Source organism: Metopolophium dirhodum, chromosome 8 (assembly GCF_019925205.1).
Source record: "Metopolophium dirhodum isolate CAU chromosome 8, ASM1992520v1, whole genome shotgun sequence".
Taxonomy (NCBI): domain Eukaryota; kingdom Metazoa; phylum Arthropoda; class Insecta; order Hemiptera; family Aphididae; genus Metopolophium; species Metopolophium dirhodum.
In genome coordinates this window covers 7,905,018-7,926,072 of record NC_083567.1, presented here as the reverse complement: position 1 = coordinate 7,926,072, position 21,055 = coordinate 7,905,018, and the positions used below count along the sequence as shown (strand labels likewise).

The window sequence follows — 21,055 nt, the reverse complement described above, 5'->3', positions numbered from 1 at the left end:
AGAACGTTGTTCCAAGTATACGAGTATTCGATATCTCTAGTATGGTTATAATTTATTATAATACTGTAATAAAAAGTACGGCGCCGGCTCGGCGAAGGATTTATGTTTACTTAATGAATATTTGTTCCATCTTATAATATCATGATTTTTAAATATACCTACGATATTTACTGTATTATAGTAAAGTGCTCTGGTGGTTTATTACACTATTGAGTACATATATTATCCTAAATATTATCGTTTATTATAGTGTTATTGTCTTAACACTATAATATAGAGCACCAGAAAAAAGTTTTCAGATGATCAAATTAAAAGATTCTATGAAGATTAATATCTAACCCCCAAACAATTAGGTACCGTTAACAAGTCTCCAACAAAGGTGCTAATCCATTACAATTTCTGGGGGGGCTAATATTTTTATCAGTTAGTGGGGGGAGCGGGGAGGGGCTAAACTCCCTTATACCCCCTGCGACTTGCGCCTATCGTCGCAAAGGTTTTGGTGGTGTATAGGCGTACATATAGGTTAAGTAACTTAAGTGTAATATGTTGTCTGAGAAAAACATTTAACGACAACATAATATGTTTAATTTGTAAAGCACGTTTTTTAACATTGTAAATAAAATCTCTGTCTTAATTACTTGATGTGAACTAAAATAATAAATCCTAATTAGCCTATACTTTATACCTACGTGCAATGTGTATGGGGCAGTATTTTAAATCAAGCACGTATATAGGTTGTTAAGATTTTCAACTAATGAAAAATTATTTGAACTGCTTATCCAACATAAAAAAAATTACTAAAAAATGAGGTTGTTTTTTTTATATTATAATGACATGTAGGTACTATTATTTTTCTATCTATATTTATTTACATTTGATTTTTTGCTCTTTTATTGACATTTAGAACGGCGTGTTGGATAGGCAATTTAGGGCCATCATTTAAAATTAATATTTAAATGGTATCAGGGACGGACTGGCCCACTGGCCTACTGTCCTGTAGGATAGTAGGTCCTTGTACTACGGGGCCCTTCATCAATAAGCACCAAGTGGATTGCACTTCTAAAAAATTTATTATTCTCAATCGGGATTTCTGATTTCTGAATTTGATAATAGAATACGTACTGTGGCGAATGGCGATTCACAGCTACCGAGACACGACAGCAGCTGCTTTATTATTATTTAATTATTTATTTATTACCATGACAAGTCATTAGTGGTATAATATTTACTATATTTAGTATTTAAACATCATATTAATTTAACAATAATGGTAAGTGTAAAGAAAAGGCAATAATAGTATGAGTATGGCAGGTCGACAGGCAGTATATCACGATTATAATGCACTATTTGAGAGTAGGTAAATATTTTTTTTAAGTAAGTAGGTCTAACTCTAACACCAGCATTTTTTCCCCATAACGTGAATTATAGATCGGCGCCACTGTGCATACTATATAATAGTACAATACTCTATATTGTATAACCTATAAAACCGTGTATATAATATATTATATTATACCACTGTAACGCAAACTGCACTACCCTACCCCGCCGATCATGTATTCACCGTCTACTAGTATAAGGTCATAGACTTAAACACACCTTTACACTGTGTATACACAGTAAATATAGTATTTTAAAGCGAAGAAAAACATACAATTTTCCGATGGAGATTATTATTATGCTGCATATATTAATATAATAATATGGCATGAAAATGTAATAGAAAGTTCACTGTAAGTTTTTCATACAGCAACTTAAAATTATCCAACTTAATAATTTTATGCACATATTTTTTGCCATTAAGTTTATTATTATCTTCTGTATACACTACACAATTTTCAAAATATTTATGTAATAAACCTATTCACACCGTTCTACAATCTATACAGTACGTATACCCACGTGGCATTGACTTATACATTTTAATAGGAAATAACAATAATATAATATATAAATATATTATATGTGTTGTTTTTAGATATAATTAGGTTAACATACTTTACTACTAATATAAAAATAACCAACTGATAAAAATAAGTCACAAAATATTTTTAGAAGTAGAGGCTGACATCACTCAGTGCCATAGATTCTATGTCACAGATTCAATGACGAGGTTCACTCGAGATTTACAGTATACATCAGAGAGACTTCCCCGTTTTTTGGATTCAACATAGAATATAATATTATAAGATTTTACAAAGGATGTCCGCTGAAAATCTACACGAAAACGGTAAAAATAATTTTTTGTCACGCCTGCACCGAAAGTTTGGTTTTCGATAGCAATAAAAGCGTCCTTTTTCCGTCCAGCGGGCGGTAAAGTGAAAATCCCAGAGTGTCGGACGATAAATTGGAAATCCCAAAAATTACCAGGTGGTAAAGTGGAAATCCCCAATAGTGCCGGGCACACATTGCACGCGCGCATACCCTGCACAAACAGACACTGAAATCTATGCCACGGTCGTCGGTCTTTAAAAACATTAACTTTTGGTTACATCTTATAATCATATTATAAACTCCATGCGCGACGCTAAAAATAAATAAAACCAAATAGTTTCTTTCATGAAATATTGCTGTCGTAGAATTATTATAGTCTAGTTGTTGCATAGATCCCTGCTTTACCTTTGCCGTGATCGATAAATGGCAGAACCGCAGAGGCGTGACAAAAAATAGTATGTGCGGCTCGTGCGGGAAGGCAATTTCAGTCTTGGGCGACTGAAATAGCTCACTTCCTGCCCTTGCCACACAATATCCTATTACGGTTTTTGACTAGCTATACTTTACATTTGTTATTTGATATTATATACACCGTAGAGTAATAGACCAACGTAACTACAATTAAAATAATATTGTATTACTATCATAAATTAATCTGTTTTAGTTATTATAATATAATAATTATGTCCAATCAAAATCAAGTCTGATGAGTTGTACATTTCAAATAGATTTGCATGATGGGATACCGTTTCTTAATAGAATCATCGATACATATTAAATGGGTAACTAATTTAAAAAAAAAAACAAAAAAAAATTACAATGATTAAAATTAAAGTAAAATTTTAAACATGCGATGAACAAATAAAATAACTCAATAAGATCCTCCATAATATTATATTATTCTAAAATCAAGAATTAGTCACCTAGTATTATAATCACTTTTTAAAATTGTATTCTCACGCTGAGCATATTTACGTATAATTTATATTATTCAAATCTGCGTGTACACACGCTCATAGCGACTTAGCCAAATTACACAATGTATCTAACGGGGTTTTTCTTCATAATTAATAGCACATAATATTATACGTTTCTCAGTGTATTAAAGTATTAAATATCTTATCAACTGTACCATCGGTTTTAGAGGTTAAATTGTTGGTAAATTTTGTGTACCACTATAATATTGTTATATGATTGTGTTGTTGAAAAGTTTTTATAGGTTTCAATGTAATATACATAATTATACACACCTACGTGTATAGTATATTTTACAGTTTGAGGCACATGTTAAATTTTTTTTATGTCATATTTTTTAACTAACAATTTCTTATTAAATTGTTTCAAACAAACCTAGAATGATGAAACGAAAAAAAAATGTACAATGTAAGCATTATCTTGGATTGATCTTGATTTAAATAGAATACATGTACATTATTACTACTATGAAGCATCTTTTAATAAATAAGAAAATACCAAATAATTATAATTTAATGGTTATTACTTTCTATAATATTATAAAACCACTGTGACTCAAAGAGTTAATAATGAATAATGATTAGTATTATATTATGTTTGCCACTGTTTGAGTATATTTATCTAAAATAAAATTTTTGTTTCTTATGTTCTAATCGTTAATATTTAATATTATAGATATACAAAAAGAATATTATATCATTCGATAAAATGTAATAATAGATATTAGAGTATAAAAAAATACTATGCTAATAGGCACATTTCATCATATTTTTGTCAACTAAGAGGATTGAAACTGTTCACGATGAAGCTTGTAAAAGGTTAGGTATAATGTATTTCATATCATACGATCATAGATTCATTGCTTATCGAACAAAAAGTAGTATACATTATTTCATCAGCACATCACATATTTTATAGGTGAGGGTTTTGTTAAGAACAAATACATCTCGATACACATAATAATTCAACAGTCCAATTTCAGACGATAGACTAGGTGAGTACCTATTTTCTTTTGATCGAACCATATAGTAATACGTAGAGAATAACGGGCCATCTGTATTACTCTATGGATCGAACAAGCAACTGGTTTATCTAACGTGTATATTTAACCGTATTAACTATAAATGCATTATGATAATTACATATTGTGTTTAAGTATGCAAGAGTATTTGTGAGTATATAATATTAAAACAAATGGACATAAATACACAAACAATTAATCATTTTATTTCGTCGAAAATATAATATCATTTATCAAGAAGTTTAGATAAAAATATATATGTAAAACTTAGTTAAAAAATATATTATAAAATATCTTTTTCTATCTTTGTCAATGTTTCCGTGACACAGGTACGATAATTTGAAGACGTATACTAATATAGTATTAAATACAGCATCTAAGATAATATACGCTTTTTGTATAAAATATATAATATGAAAAACACGTCATAATGTTTTTAAACTACCATAGTTGTTGTAAGTTGCACTATTGTTACTTATTTTTTAACGTCTAAAGTGACTGTGAAAACTGTTTGCTCGATGATATAATAATAAATATCCATTATAACATTAAATATTACTTATTCACAAAGTTACAATATTTGGTTTTAAACAGCAAAAAAAAAAATAATACATAGGTACATAGGTTCTTGAATATTGATATCAGTGATAGGTATAATAATATTATATAGTTTCTATAATAAATTACTATAGGTAATAATATTGTAAAGTACACCTAATTCACTACCTATTATATAATATTATGTACATTTTAATAGGTGTACTAATACATGTAATCTCTAAACTATCACATTATTTCAATCAATAAATTACTTATACAATATTCAAAATTTATGGGCACGTCAAATAAAATTGTATATAATATAATATGATTATTATTATTATATAGGTTGATGAATAAATAAATAAAATAATAAACAATGTGTTTTACTAAAACCGTAACGCGATACACCGCACTAAAAATCTTACAGTTCGCCCTACGGTAAAAAAAAAAAAAATAAATAAATAACTAAACAATACAATATACTATTATAAGGATAATGAGAGTGAGAACACGGTATTGTCAGGCGTATAATAAAATATAATATGTTTGAAATCGGTTAGTGTACTATATATAATAATAATTGAATCCTACGAGCGAAGACATTATTGCGCATAAAGAGCAGCGTGCAGAGATTTACCAAGGATTATACAGCAATATAGTTTCATTTAAAAACTATTAATTTAACAGTGGACGAATCGAGAATAATTTTTATACTCTACGATAACATAGAAATATTATTGTCAAAGAGGATTATAATAATATTATAATCACGAGTTTGCGCATGCGCGACTCGATACAATATTTTGTTTACATCATAATATTAATAATTATTATGTCGTGGTAAATTGTTGTGTAGGTACCTACTTATATCGTAACAATATGAGACGTGCCTACACTTATTAATTGTTATTCGAATTTCAACAGTTGTATACCTATAAGTATAAAATATTATTATGATACACTTAATGACCGATGATCGATCGATTTTTTAACATTATTATTGTCTGGTTATAGGTATGTCTATGACCGCTGCCCTATATCTACGGATTGAGGTGACTAGATGTGTGTGTATAATATATTAGTGTTATATTATTACTTTATTCTATACCTAAACGTATATGTTGCGCGTGTCTCGTATAAGCGTTGAAGGTATTTAAAAAAAAAAATAATTAATTAAGTGAGTCAATATCGTCAAGGATGAATAATAAAATTGTAACGCCTTAATTACTAAAACCGTGTGAACTGTTGTAGGTACTCGTGCACCGGGCGACGGCTGACAGAGTAGAAAATTTTCATTTTTTCCAAATGTTTTTTTTTTGTTTTTTTTTTTGATTAATGTCAAAAATCGTTATTTTTTATTCGGTGAGTAACTCGTCGTCAGTCGTCGTCATCATAGTCCGATCATGGTGCACGCCTGATAGAGGATGCGACAGTCTTCGCCGTTTTGGCCTTCCTTGGCCGCTTGCACGTAACGCCACAGTCTCGTGGCGTCTAGGCTGACGCCCGTTCTTCCGCCGGAACTCGCAGCCGTCTCGCTGTAAACAAAAGGAAAAAACAGAGTTATTAATGAGATTAGTGCAGGTACCGTTGAAATCCATAACGGTAAATCCATAGTCGGGTCAGAGTTCCCCTGGGACCTATATAGGCGCGCACAACCATATGGTATACGTAGGTACATGATGTCGACCTATTATAACACAGTGATCGCTGATCGCCCGACGCACCCTCCGGAGAATAGATGTTAGAAGGCTTTGTATCAAAGTCATTAGGTTATATTATATTATACCACTGCGCAAGGATACCACGGCACCATGGCGAACAGTCAGTGTTAAAGCATTGTTGTTCGACACTTGTAATTTATTGTATTTATTATATTACCTATATTATATCTGACGTGTAATCCGTCGGTACTTACACGGTACGCCGCAGTGTACGGCGAGTCGCTCTCTATAGCTATATAGGTACGACATCAAAGAGAACATTATTACTATTATATTATATTAGAAATCAAAAACAGACTTGGGCGGCGAAATAGTGACCGCGGCAAAGGAGACGAATTTCAACAACCTTGTAAGCGCATTGTATACGTGCAGCTATTGTATCGTGGAATCGCAGGTTACACGGGTAATCAAGATAGATGCGTAATATAAGTGCAGTGGTCGCGAAAACACGAAATAAATTGTTTCGTATTAGGAAAATAAATAAACCCTTATCCTTTGCGATAAAAAAAAAAAAAAATTGTGCCGCCGAAATGGCGTACCATGCCATTAGTGTGCGTGTGTTCGTTTTAATAAAATATAATGTTATATTACTCTAAACGAACCTATATTGTACCGGAAAACACTGCAAACCGCTCGGCAACGGTTTCGAACACGCGCTGAGGACTGTGTTGTGTGTAGATTATTACGAGTCATTTTCATTGTGCCATTATTTATTATTATTATAGTTAATAATATTAACTCGACATTTTGTGCACTTCTTTTGATCGTGCACAGACAGACCTGCAATAGGATCGTTTCATTTTTACCGCGGTTAAAAAAAAAATCATTTACAGTTATAGTTTTGCATATTGAATGATATTTTATATTTTTATTATAAACCGTGATTATATATTATATTAACAGGTGGGCGTGGCGTGCGAAGAGTGCTGAAATCTTTCCTTGCAGTGTTTTTTAATATTTGGTTTTATTTTATAGTGATAAACGAGTTCCATGTGCATTATTAGATTGAGTGCATCTGCACTTCTTATTTTCCTATATAATCACCAACTAATCGTTTCGTATTATATTTTTATGTGGAATATCACATAACCAGTCGACGTGAAAAAATTGTCATACATAATTAATGTTAAATGTATCATAAGTACGCGATGAAAAAAATTTGTCTCATAAATATTAATATTTAAAATATTCTTTTATATTATTTCCGTTAAGTTAAAATTGTAAACTCTGCTCGGTAATGATCAATATCATGCGTAATAAAAGGTTCGAATTTTATCTCGGTCCTAATAATTTGGCGGAGTCTTTCCGTGCACACTTTAATTCAATTTTTAAATCAACAAATTGAGTTTAATATATTATGTCAACAAATTACCTATACAAACCTAAATCTATATAATACAATTAATTGGCCAAAACTGGTTCCAAAAATACTAATATTTTGCAATAAATTAATTTTCGATTTAGCAAGAAATACAAAATTTATATCTAATTGTGGGAAAAATACTTCTATTCGGATACAGGAATAATATGTATAACGTATTAGTAAAGAAAAAAACTGTAAAAATAAGCTTCACGTATATTTTAGTATGCACAGCAGCCACCATCGTGACACTTTATCCGGATAAATAAACTTTATTTTTTGTATCATACGTTTATTTTTATTCGTTATTGTATTGCGTGTTTTTGATGTTTGATGGGAATAACTTCGTGCCAAACGATTCTTAGAAATTAAACATGTTACACTAAGTTTGAAAAATCTGGGCCCAGCTACGGACTTTAGTACCTGAGATTCGAGATCGTGCTCCTCCCTCCCCCCTCTGCCACACTGCGTAGTAATAATATGATGTACCTAATCATATCCTATATCGTAACGCATAATCTCATTACAATTTTCATCATTATAGTAATTGAATGGTAAATTTAATCGAGCAGTACCTACGTACGCGCTATACATAAATATATATATATATATAGGTAGGTATTAAACTCGACCACTATTGGAGAATATCCTCACACAACTATTTACCTGCATCGAAATCAACACGGAGAATCTAGAGTAGGAAGTCTGCATGCGGTAAAAAATTTTCGCACTAGACTCCGTTCAATGCGTACCTGATAATATTATATAGGTAAAATAGGCTAATAATATGGTTTTAACGCGTGTTTGAAGTGGTGAGTTTTATGGGAAAAACCAGTTTGTAATTATTACGCAATCGTCAATTATCATCGTGTTAGCCGTTATAGCCGTTAGGTCGAATAGGAAGTACCACATATTCGCGTCTAAAACAGTCGGAGAAATTAGGTTTGGAGATGGTCGCCTGCGATGTCCATTCCTGAGCGTGTGCCACGAGGGCAATAATAATGCATCCAGTTTTGCGGGATGACAAGCTGGTTGTGCAGACATTTTTCCTAGTACGTATGTGTCAACGAATCGGCAACGAATTTGTGTCAGTGTGCTAACAATGGAATCACGTACGTACAATATAATAATAATAATAATAATAACAACAACGATAATGATAATGATGGAAATAATAACACATTTGTTACAATGACTCGAGTAGAAGCGATCCATTATGAATCATGAAAATATAATGAAATTGTATTAGTCCCGCGCGTATGACGTTGTGATGAAGAAGAAACCTGCAGTCTGTGGGCGGAATTATTGAAGAGATGAAATGAAAGTACCCAAGGACATTGTTTTTTAGTTTTTTTTTTTATACTCTGTTTGCCCGATCATAATAATCACTATACGTGCCGCATCGCAGTGGTATCGCAGAGGTATCTTTAGCGCATTATTATGTCAAAGAAAGTGACCTATGGCAAGGAGATTTCAATATTATTATTATAATTATTATTATTATTATTATTATTATTATTGTACACACGTTTGGACATGGATCTTTCATTGTCCGTTATTTGTGCCGTGGACGAATCAAATACGATTTGTACAAGACAATAAATTACATCCGTATTTTGTTTATCTCGACAATGCCCAAGTATTATTATTATATACTATATTATAATATGTTCGTGGTTATTTGTATAATTTTATGACAACGTGTAACGTGTAACAATGTTTGCCGTCTGCGGTGAACAAGAGTCGTCTTCGTGCAATTGTCTAAAAAGACAATAACGACATATTACTAGTCAAGGTAATTATATTATTCCCACGCGTAATTCGCGTTGAATTAATTCATAATCACTTACATGTATTATTGTCTCGTGAGATAATGACAAGTCCTTATAGGTTTTAATTTAGAGTTAATATGCGACTTTGTTTTTGAGCTATTTGAGTTATGAAAGTCGAGAGAAATGGTGGACTGACATATTATGACATGCAAAAATCACCGGTGGATATGGTTATGGGACATTCTTCTACTATTAAATATAGTCTGTTGTTCTTATTATTAAATGAGGCGATTTCGAACGAAACGGATGAAGCCGAAATCGATACAGGTAAAATGATACGTTTTAATATTATACGCCAGATGATTTCGGTTGTTGACCTGATCAATGACGTCGTTAGAAAAATCAATTTTTATTTTTTATCATATACAAAGGTATAACCAACTAAATAAACCAGTTATTTTGTTGGGTTTTTGTTTTTTGAACTTATAATAGCTTCGATATAAATTAAAAAGGTAGTACAACTATAACGCCGATAGTCGATCAAATCATGTCTCCCTATATATATATCAAAAAATCGATTAAAATATTATGTTAACATGCATTTCGTTTAATTTATTACACACAAAGGGAATCGCAAATCATATTACTGTGAAGCAATTCTGGTTTTGCGATGTCAAATGGATTTACTAGTTCTCAATCGCCAATGTTTATGTAGAAAGAACTATTAATATTCGTTATGATGCATATTGTGATTATATTATAGTAAAAAGTCATCCCGCACTGAAAATGCTCACTATAATAACGAAAATATTATGATTGATTGATAAAATGTTATTATTTTATACGGGTTTGTTATTGATGTTCAAAATTATGTTTAATCTTTACGTTTAATAATATGGTGAATATACATTAAAAAATGAAAATGTTGCGATCATATTATAATAAAACATAATTATATCAGTATAATATAGAAAACAACATTACCCAAAACTGATTTTTAGATGCCAATATTTATATGACTCGGACTCATCCCACCAAAATATTATACCTATACTGTTAATGCGTTGTCTAATCGATGAGACATGTATATTATTATGTAGAACACGCGTGTACCATACAAATATTATATTATACACAGCGATGAGTATCTTTTTTTATTTTATTAATTTTTTTTCCTCGCAATTGAATTAATCAAATTTCACAAAATTAAAGCGTACGTGCTTCCCGAGTACACTTTCGCGGTATACGCTCCGGTCGAATGTGGTTTCGGTCTGATAAATCGACGCGTCTTTATGGTTTCTGGTGTAGGTACCTATATGCATATTATTATACTGTAGCATCACGTAAAAGGCTCATAATATAATGAAATGTGACGTCAGTACGACACACAAGTACACAACACGGTGAAATATTTGTCACAAAACTCGTGTGTATAAATATTAAATAATATTATATAATACGCACTGCACCAGGGACGTAATTCCAATTCAATTTAAAAGTGTGCCAAATTTAAGACGGGCCAATGATTTCCTTTTTCACGGACCGTTTCAAGAGACAGTATCACACCATTGCACAGATATGCGTCTTATACAATATTGTGCAAAAGCCTTTACAACATAATATTAAATATTTACTGATTACATTTTGTCTCGGCGCATTAGAACAGAACGAATCTCACAGATTTAACCCCAGGTGCGTGTTTGTACATATTATATGCGCACGTAATGCTCGTGTACAATTCGTTGTCAATCGCCTGCAGGTGATGGAGCGTATAAGTATATTACATTGCATTGTTGCCTGTGTATAATTTTTTTATTGATCTTAAACATCGGCAACCATGGCCATTAGCATTTTGTTGGGGGGGGGGAGGTTACGGTTGGTTGAGGAACGCGTGTATGTGGGGCGAGGATTCGTCACTATAAAAACCCGGGTTGTCACCCATCCGGGAACTAGCAACGCCGGCCGATGCTTGACCTCAGAACACGTTAGTGACTAAGGCCAACCACCGGGCCAAACCAGACTCCAATAATATTATACTATAATAAATGCTTATATTGTATATACTATATAATATTATATAAATCAAATACTAAGGGCCGTTCTTACAGTGTCCGGTTAAAGTTAACCGACACTTAACCGGCCGAATTCTGCCGGTAATAAAATCTGTTATCAGTCGGTTAGCGTTAACCGACACTTTACTGTACGAACGGCCCTTAATTATTATCGTCGTACATACGACGGCGGCATCGATTTATTGTGTCGTTTTCCGTTTCACCGCCACGCCGATACGATTTCTATACATATTATATCTGACCGGTGTGCTAGCCCGGCGACAAGTTCAAGGCCGTGACCTATAATGCATTATCATAATATAGTAATCCCATCGGCCGGCGGCGGCGCACCAAGTAGGTCGTCCCAGCCGTAGTCGGGTAGTGAACAGGTTATATACAAGTGGGTCGCGCGGTGCGGGTCGTTTTTTTTTTATATGGGAAAGAAAAAAAAATGTCCCGGAAGTAGGTGAACGGGTTTGTCCGGCCCCTCTCGCCCACCTCCCTCCCACCCTTTCCGTTCTGAGCCGTAATCATGTAAATTCGAAACCAACAATATCGTAACTACGTCTCGATATAAATAATATATAATAAATTATTAGTTTAACTCGATGTTAAATATGCACGCAATACATAAAAATGTTTAATAACCAGAAAATCGTCAATTCGTTACCTGCTTAACTGAGCGGACACCAGATTGCTGTGCGGACTGAATCTGCCGGGGTCGCCGTACATCTTGCACACCAATTTCTCTTTGCATGGTTCCTCGTGCACGGCCAATTCATGGAATATCTCGTCCAATTTCTGTACGACCGGAGTGTACACTGGGTCGTGCGTCGCCACCTGTTGCAGCGCGGGCGGTGGTCTGCCCAAGGCCTGAAATCATTTGCGTCGGTGGTCGCGTTTAGTTAGCGGAACAAGACAGTGAATACAACACATACGATATTATCAATGCATAAGTATAATGTCTATAGTATATTATCTTATACTATTCACGGCCTCGAGAGATGTGGAGAAAAAACCATCAAACCTTTTTCACACACACCCTCAACGAAAGAGATGGGTCCGAGATTATAGGTCTGCAGTGTAACATATTATGTTATGTAAGTACTGAACACCAAGGTAAAGTATAAGTAATTGATGTCTATTATGTGAAATTGTGTCTACGGTAAAAAAAAACCGTTTAATAAACGACGGTAGCGATAAGGAAGTGCTATATAATATTATACAAACAGTTCCCCTAACGTCGTCTAAACGATAAAAGCAGGTAAGTACTACAAGTACCTAATCGCTAACACAGCTGCCTATGTACGGCTACACGCTGAACTATCGATGTTGACGAAACTCGTTCCATAAAACGACACAATACGTAATGTGTTAATGTGCACCCGGAACAAGTTTAGCTCGTTATTTATAACCGCGGCGGAGAGTTCAAATACCTTCAGCGCTAAACTTCATCGCGTACCTACTCGCGAACAGCGTCACACAGATTATATTCAAATATTTACATTAATTTGACGGACTATATACGTCATTACACTAAACTGCAGTGCAGTACACTTTCGGAACCTCAAATCTCGTCCACACGAAATCATTGTTAGTAATAAAATTATTAAACGCTTGCGTTTTTCGATTTAGGAAAATGAATTTTCAACACGTAAAATTTACGTAAAACTAGTATTATTTTACTGCCGTGTCCACATCTACTTTATTTGTCTAAATGTTTGTCTACTATAATACGTTTTGTAGGTCAAACCGATCCAATAAAAAACGTCTAGCTTCGCCCATGTATTGGACGAGGGTTGACTTCATATCAGCTATATTTTCTGACTCATGCTGCCCAGCTTTTAGACATATTGTAAATAAGTACGTCATAATCTACGTTTCGAACACGTCGGTTTGGACTTAACAGGGAAATAAACACGATCTATTGATCGGCTACTATTCACAGGGTTGACCAAGGGTCATGGGACACGAGTGCGAAATATTTATATTCATAATGCTTACGGAATTGCTGTCCACCCTCTTGACGTACTTCTCAGCGTACGGCGATGGTGGAGGACCTCCACCGCCGTCGCCGCCATATTTGAGTGGTTCGTACTGCGCGGGCGATGCCGAGTACTCGTACTTGGGGGCATCGTACTGTGACGTGCCTTCCCCGTACTCGCCCAAACCCCAACTGGCCAGCTCGTCCGCGTGGTCCGACACGACGTTGTTCATTTCCAAACTGTTGCGGTTGTAATAGTCATTGCCGCCCAACTAAAACGATCGTCGAAATCAATAACACTCATTATTGTTAAACGATGATAATTGGGTCAGTTTGGACAGTATCGTCGCAAAAGCAACCAAACAAATATTATATTATGACGACGTAGGTACCTCGGGAGAATCGTATGGTCCCGACGATGGCGGGGGATGGTCCAACGCGGGGCCTGCAGGGTAGTAATCGCCGTGGTAGCTCGGCGGCGGTTTGATTGGCACAGGTACTGGTACAGGAATCTTGAGATGGTGGTGGTGGTGCTTCACCTGTATAGACGAAACAATCGATGTCATGAATCAAACACGATTATAAATTATTTTTATGAATTATTAAAAAGCGCATGCACGAATTTTACCAACTGAATTGATCTGGCATACCTACGGCGCACCGCTTTCGCCAAAATAATAATACGATGACACATACTCCGGACAGTCTAAACAATGACTGTTGCAATAGTATTAATGAGGGCTGTCAATTGTACGAAAGCAACGTGTGTAATGCGTGTGCGTTATTATAAACGAGACGACGAGAGCGCGTAACGAAGTCTCGGCGCGATGGTATAATTATGATAAACGGACACATAGGTTATTACTTATTTCATTATAAATGTTTCATGACCCCCCGAGTCGTCGTTGTTGCTATGCATGTATAATGGTTTGAGTTTCGCTAATTATTATCCTATCGTCATTCGGAAAAAAATTGCTGAATAACAACGTATATTGGATAGTATGATAATTCGATTTCGAACAAGTAGTTGTACATTATGTTTAGGATCGATTAATCGCGCGGTACTGCACATAATATACGTCTGTTGGCGTACCATTTGTACCTATTAAAATATGGCCGGTTAGGAGATGAGTGTGTAACTTCGCACAGGTCAATATGAACAGCGAGAGAGGATGAGGCGATTCCTTAAAAATTATGCACCTCAGACAACGACCTTAATGGAAAACCGTTATGAATTCGTGCGTACAATCGTATACGCTGGACCTTCGCAATACTGATATTATGTCGGCCGACATGTTGTACGATTGCGAACGATTGTCGGCAGATCAAAGAAACGATAGTTTATATGCGTAAAGTTCAAACGATCGAGAACGATTTTTCGATCGACGTTTCGGCTTATACCGGCCGATTGCTATCCATTGTCGCATACCTTGTGGTGGTGGAAGTGATAGAACTTGGAGGCGTGGTGGTGGTAGTACGAACAGAGCTTGAACAAATGGGCCAACGGCGGGAACACGAACAGCAGGACCTTGAGCAGAATCTTCTTGGCGGCGCCCGCTCCGATCAACAGCGGCAACAGGAACAGCACCTTGACCTTGATCAGTTTGATGATCAACATCAGAGCCATCCCGCTGGACATGAGTTTCTTTTTGAACAGTTGCTCTGCGTAAAACATATGATATTGTTATTATCTGTTATCGACTTTTCGTTACAGACTTATCGTCTGTTATTATCCGCAGGATTCGAGGCGCTATATTACTATAAATGAGCGAAACACATTTAAAATGTGCAGTTAGAAAAACTAGAAATACATAATTAAATATTATTATGTGCTGCAATTGATATTATATTATTAAAAAATAATCTATATAGTGAAATTGTAGAGTAGTAATTGTAGTGGAGAAATTTCAATAAATACAAATATTTTCATTGAGTACCTATATTTTTACATGAATATTTATTTATTTTTCGAACATGTTGAATATTTATCATACCTATTAACAACGCTAGATTAAAAATAAAAACCTCACGAAGCCATGTTTTTTCTGGGTGCAGTTGGTTTATTTATTCAAACGTTTTTATTTTCTTATAAATAAAATTATTTAATAACCAAAAGAAATATAAAGTATGCAATAAAACCCCCAACAAATCTTTACGATATAATTTTAAACACATAAATACCAATGCGTGCAAAAATATACAATAGGTAGGAATAGGTAATTGTTTTTTAATTTTAATTACCGACAACACGAAACACATTTGTATCTCATCAGATTTCTCTTATATTTAATCTCCAAACAAAATATATGCAAATGCGTCACGTCCCGAGCCACGGTTAGTACCTATTATCATAACATACCAATTAGTCGTAAGTCGTGTACATTTTATCAGTGTTACAGTTTATATAGGTACAACACGACACTATTTATATGACTACGGGTCCTTTCGCGGACGTCGTGGATCGTCTTATTGTTACATTATTAGGTGGTATTATTATTATTATTCCTGCGTGCCATTCATTAGCACAACGAAAAATGGTGTGCGTTGTCAGGCTGTAGTTGTTTTTCGTTTAATTTTTCACCCGGCTTAACGAAACCTGCGCGTACCTACGCGATATACCAATTATAATTATTATTACCATCACGAAAATCTAGGCTAATGAAATACATTAGGTATTATTCCAAAACGGCCGCCAGTGAGAGTGCGGCAGGAAGCAGATATTTCATAGTTTACCCGCTGTCGAGTGGATACCTGCCTGCCACACACGATACGCACTGTCGGTTTTCAAATTAATAATAATATGCTACTATGATAATATCCGCGAACACACGCTCAAAGAAACGACCGATTTTCCCACGCGACGTCGTCCAACATTGCGAATACGATAGTATAATATAGTAATAATATAATATGATGATAATAAAATAATGACATTATCACCGTCGCACCGCCGATTAACTAATTATTATAATATCGATGGCGTCTGTTCCGTAAACAGCGCTAAACACACGACAAAAGTGGGCGGGCTGACGAATGAACGCAATTCCATACAATTTGGATGACGTCCGGCGTGTTTGTACTTGGCGTGAAAATCATTTGAAATCGTCGCACACGCGACGCGCGACGAACCGAAACTAATTGAAAATGTATTGAATTAGTTACCAAGTAAAATGTTTGACATAGATAATTTCTATATCTTAACCGATACATTTTGGTTCAATCATTGAATAAAACTTTTCCAATTCATTTTTACCACAAGGACATAATATTAATATTGCTTTAAAATGCCTCATCGAGGGATCGATCGATTTCCTGAATATAAACTGTGAGCAATATAATATATTGTCTAACTTTGATTTTGAGTACGGTATAGGTACATACTTTCTTACTGATAGTTATGTTCTTTGTCTATTTTAAAGGATTTGCAGACAGTTGTAGGTAATAGGTATATATAATATTAAAAAGCTCGTTTCTCAGCATACAAACTATATTCTGAGCATGGTCTAATCATTATTTTCAACAAATTTTATCATTAAAACAATTTCATAAATATTCAAAACATTGTAACAGAGCACATTTTGTTCGAATAAACAAATGAATGAACTCAAAAACAAACATTGATGTCATTAAAATATTTTCAATATTTAGTTTAGGATAAGAGATTAGGGATATTGTTTTGAACATAATTTAATCTGTTTGTTTGTACAAAAAAAACATTTAAATCTCATGAGTTATAATTTTTAAAAAAAACCTTAAATTAAACTGATATTTTAGAAGTCACTTTAAAAAAACATTTTAATATTTCTAGTTAGCTGTTAAGTTTTATTTTAACTTGAAGAATGTTTTTTGAATACAAATACGATTATAAATATTCTTTGTATCATAATATATTATAATAACTATCCCCATTCCCCGAGTATTTTCTATTAAATTCCAAACATGATTCATAATGTTATCAAGATACAAAAAATCAGTTTTTTTTCTTAATGCAGGTTTTTTTCTAATATTATTATTTAAGTGCTATGAGACCATAATTCTGATTTTGAAAGTAATATGTAATTAGGTAGTAGCCAGTCCAGCCACAATAGCTCATGTGCCTGATTAAATAAATTACGATGTACCTACAGCCTACAGACTACGATGGACAGCCCATGTACCCATTTACTTACATTAATTTTCACTACTCAAAATATTTTATAGAGTTTAGAATATATTATACATTCTAAGTTTATAATAATGTCACAGGTTTTTGTATTTAAAAATGAAACTCGTATTTTATTCATATGTGTTTTTATTAGTTTTCTACATAACATTAAGTTGGATTTTACATTCTAATACAGTATAACTGTGTGATCATTTTTTGGTCAATATATTATATGATTTAGCTGTCTTATGTTGTATTACCTACCTACTTTTAAAATATGTACATGTTCAGTGAAAATGTGTTATTCAAAATGTTAAGGCATGTATAATAAAATAACTATAAAAACTCGTATTTTAAACTCTTTGAAGCCAAAGAAGTGAAAGAAAAATGTTGTTATTTTTGAGTTCTTGATTTTGGAAGTATTTTTAATTATTCAGAGAATCCTGTATCTGTCAAATAGCATGTTCACATTAAGCTTTTAAAAAAATAGTATACATATTTTAACCGGGAGATTAATTTAATATGTCTAACTCTATTTTGGTTTTATTATTTTTGATGTATAATAATATGTACATTGTTCGTTATAACTACCGCATATTATATTAAAACAATATTGTTTATTACCTAGCTATACCTACTCATAACAATTTAATGATTTGTGGACCGGAGCGTGGCATGGATATTTAGGAAACTAATTGTATATCTTGTAAATTTCTACTGTACTAATCTGCTCCACTGTTTGTCTTAGCACATCAAATATAAATAATAACTCTTATTAATGTTTAAGAGTAATATGTCTTAGTAATGTCTTAGTGTGATTTACTAACTGTATGATTACATTTTAAGGATAGTGATTATTCTTGGACTCAATTAGTTAGTTAAATAATATTATTTATTACACTCGAAATAATTTGTTGTATGTTATTAGGGTGTTATAACGTATACTATAGATACAATATAAATAATTTGATAATATATATATATAGTTATTTGAAACAGTAAGGAGAGTAAATAATGTGTGCACTGTACATGAAAAATAACAAACAAAATATTAGTATTAGAGTGTTATGTTATATTTAATCATAATGAGGATAATTTATTGCAAATCACGGTGTATTTACGATAAGACATCGTTTTGACACACATTACAACTCACTGGTGGTAAATCGGAGTCGCCGTACTTGGATTCCATCCAAATCAAGTTCAAGGCCCCTTATAGACGGTTTAAATGCTTTCTCTTTTTAACAACGTATTCAAATACGTTCCTGACTAATTGCTTTAATGAATTATTTTTGAGTGAATTCAACGTCTACGTCTAAAAATATATTCGTTTTGGCAATATTCTTCAAACAGACATGTTTGTCATTTAATTCAAATTCATCAACATGGATAGAGTAGATAAAACACTCTGTGTATAATATTTAGTATACGACTTATGGTAATATTGATCATAAGTTGACTGACTATGCGTTAATGCTAATTAAACTGCTTTTTCAGATCTAGGTTGGTATTTAAATTGAAATCCAGGCACCTACCCGCTTGGTTTTATAGTATAATATATATTGAACGCAATACGTTTAACAGTTATATTATAATGTAACGATACACTTACGGACACCTAAATCACTACAATTATCTTAAGCATGAGTCACTATAATGACGCCCACATAGGTACAGATCGACTTAATTAGGGTCCTATATAGAGTACTATATATTATAATCGAACGCGTTGCTTACTTATCATCTTGTGCATGAACCTTGGCGATCGGGCGTCTCTTGCAGCCGGCAACACGTCCATCCGCAGAATTATACCGCCATCGGGCAGGATTTTTTTGGGCGACAGGCGGACCCTAGCGCCGGGTCCACCTCCCAAAAAACTCGGTACGGTGGCTTCAAAGTCGTGAGTCGCCAAGTATTTGGCGCCCTTTTTGTACAGCTGATCCGTGACGTCGGTCCAGCCGTCATCGGCCACTGCTTCTTCTTCCTGAAAAACAAAACAACGATCAGCATAACTAGCACGATGTTATATTATAACGCCTCCACGGGGATATATATATATTATAATAATACAATTATGAATGTTTGCTATTAAACCAGATTAAAACAGTTATTTCACAACAAACCAGTTGACGGTCGTCGGTAGAAACACTGCAGCCGCCAACCGGTTTTAATCAGTCGAATTTTATTATTATTACGGTACACATTTTTCTCGCACAATTTCCGCGTTATCATATTATTGTTACATTAGGTCCTATTTAACGCGATCGTGGTAAGTGGCGTACAGTCGTAGCCCAATTCCACGACAAATGCAAACGAGCGATTCCGGTATAACGCCTACAGCCTGCACACGTACTGGCAAAATAGATTGAGTGGGCCCGGTTTGCGGTTCCTGCGGTCACGGAGCGACCTAATCGAAAACCGCCCGATTAAGTAAAAAAATCAACAACAAGGCAGCCGACGCCTAATGGAAAAGCCTCGTCTCGTAGATCGTTGTAGCCGAAATGTCACGAAAATGCTGAAAACGCGCAGAAATCGAACGAGTCGTAATAGTTACCATTTCGGGAGCTCGGGCTTCCCGGTAGGACGTGGTCGTGGTCTCGTTGTTGCCCGGGGGGCACATGGACTCGTAGTCGTTGGAGTTCTTCGTGAATGTCAGCCCGTCGGTGATGTTAAAGTCGGATTCGAACGTGTGGTCGACGTAGTTGTACAGCCGGCTGCGCACGCAGTCCATCGTGTTCCTGGGGCCGTCGCACTTGCCCACCAGATCGTCCCATAGCCCGTTGCCGCTGTTGGACTGCTGCACCGAACACAGCGACGCCGGCGCCAACGAGACGACGATCGCGACGATCGACACCACAGTAACCGCGGACCACGGGGGAAGATGATGATTGACGACGGTCGTCATCGTGTAACGCGAACGCTAACACAGTTGGCATCGCACTGACCGAACCGGCGTCCGAGAGAGGTCCGCGTCCACCGGTTTCTTTGAGCGGCACGAAGCGCGCGCCAGAGGGAGAGAGTGACGTCGGATCGGTGCAGCGGAGAAAGGACGGCACGACAAGAGAGCGAGCGAGAAAGAAACAACGAATAGATCCCACCGCCTTCCGCGGGATGCGTGTTGTAAACACATCGAATTTATACAGATATATGGTATATACCTACCTACCTACTACCTTTATGCGAGCAAACACGTGCATATTATAATTATTATGTTGCATATGTGTATACGGTGACCCCGATTTGCGACAGACACATTTCGATTTCTTCCTC

General features: G+C 34.7%; 1 protein-coding gene across 1 annotated transcript; it reads right to left on the bottom strand.

Annotated features, from left to right (window-relative positions):
- Positions 1 to 4,390: 4,390 nt before the first annotated feature.
- Positions 4,391 to 20,772, bottom strand: LOC132950436 (uncharacterized). The gene is made up of 7 exons (XM_061021893.1): positions 20,340 to 20,772; positions 19,523 to 19,769; positions 15,071 to 15,303; positions 14,034 to 14,180; positions 13,662 to 13,913; positions 12,328 to 12,530; positions 4,391 to 6,288 (listed from the first exon to the last, which is right to left on the bottom strand). Exons 1-7 carry the CDS (start codon positions 20,688 to 20,690, stop codon positions 6,144 to 6,146), a joined length of 1,578 nt encoding a protein of 525 aa, XP_060877876.1. The 5' UTR covers positions 20,691 to 20,772; the 3' UTR covers positions 4,391 to 6,143.
- Positions 20,773 to 21,055: the final 283 nt, after the last annotated feature.

Bases quoted from the DNA above. Each gene is read 5' to 3' on its own strand.
- LOC132950436 (XM_061021893.1), bottom strand. From the start codon at position 20,690: ATGACGACCGTCGTCAATCATCATCTTCCCCCGTGGTCCGCGGTTACT. The intron at 14,181-15,070 runs GTATGCGACAAT...TCGTCTATACAG, and splicing joins ATCACTTCCACCACCACAAG to GTGAAGCACCACCACCACCA. The intron at 6,289-12,327 runs GTAACGAATTGA...TTTTGTTTACAG, and splicing joins GTGTCCGCTCAGTTAAGCAG to CGAGACGGCTGCGAGTTCCG.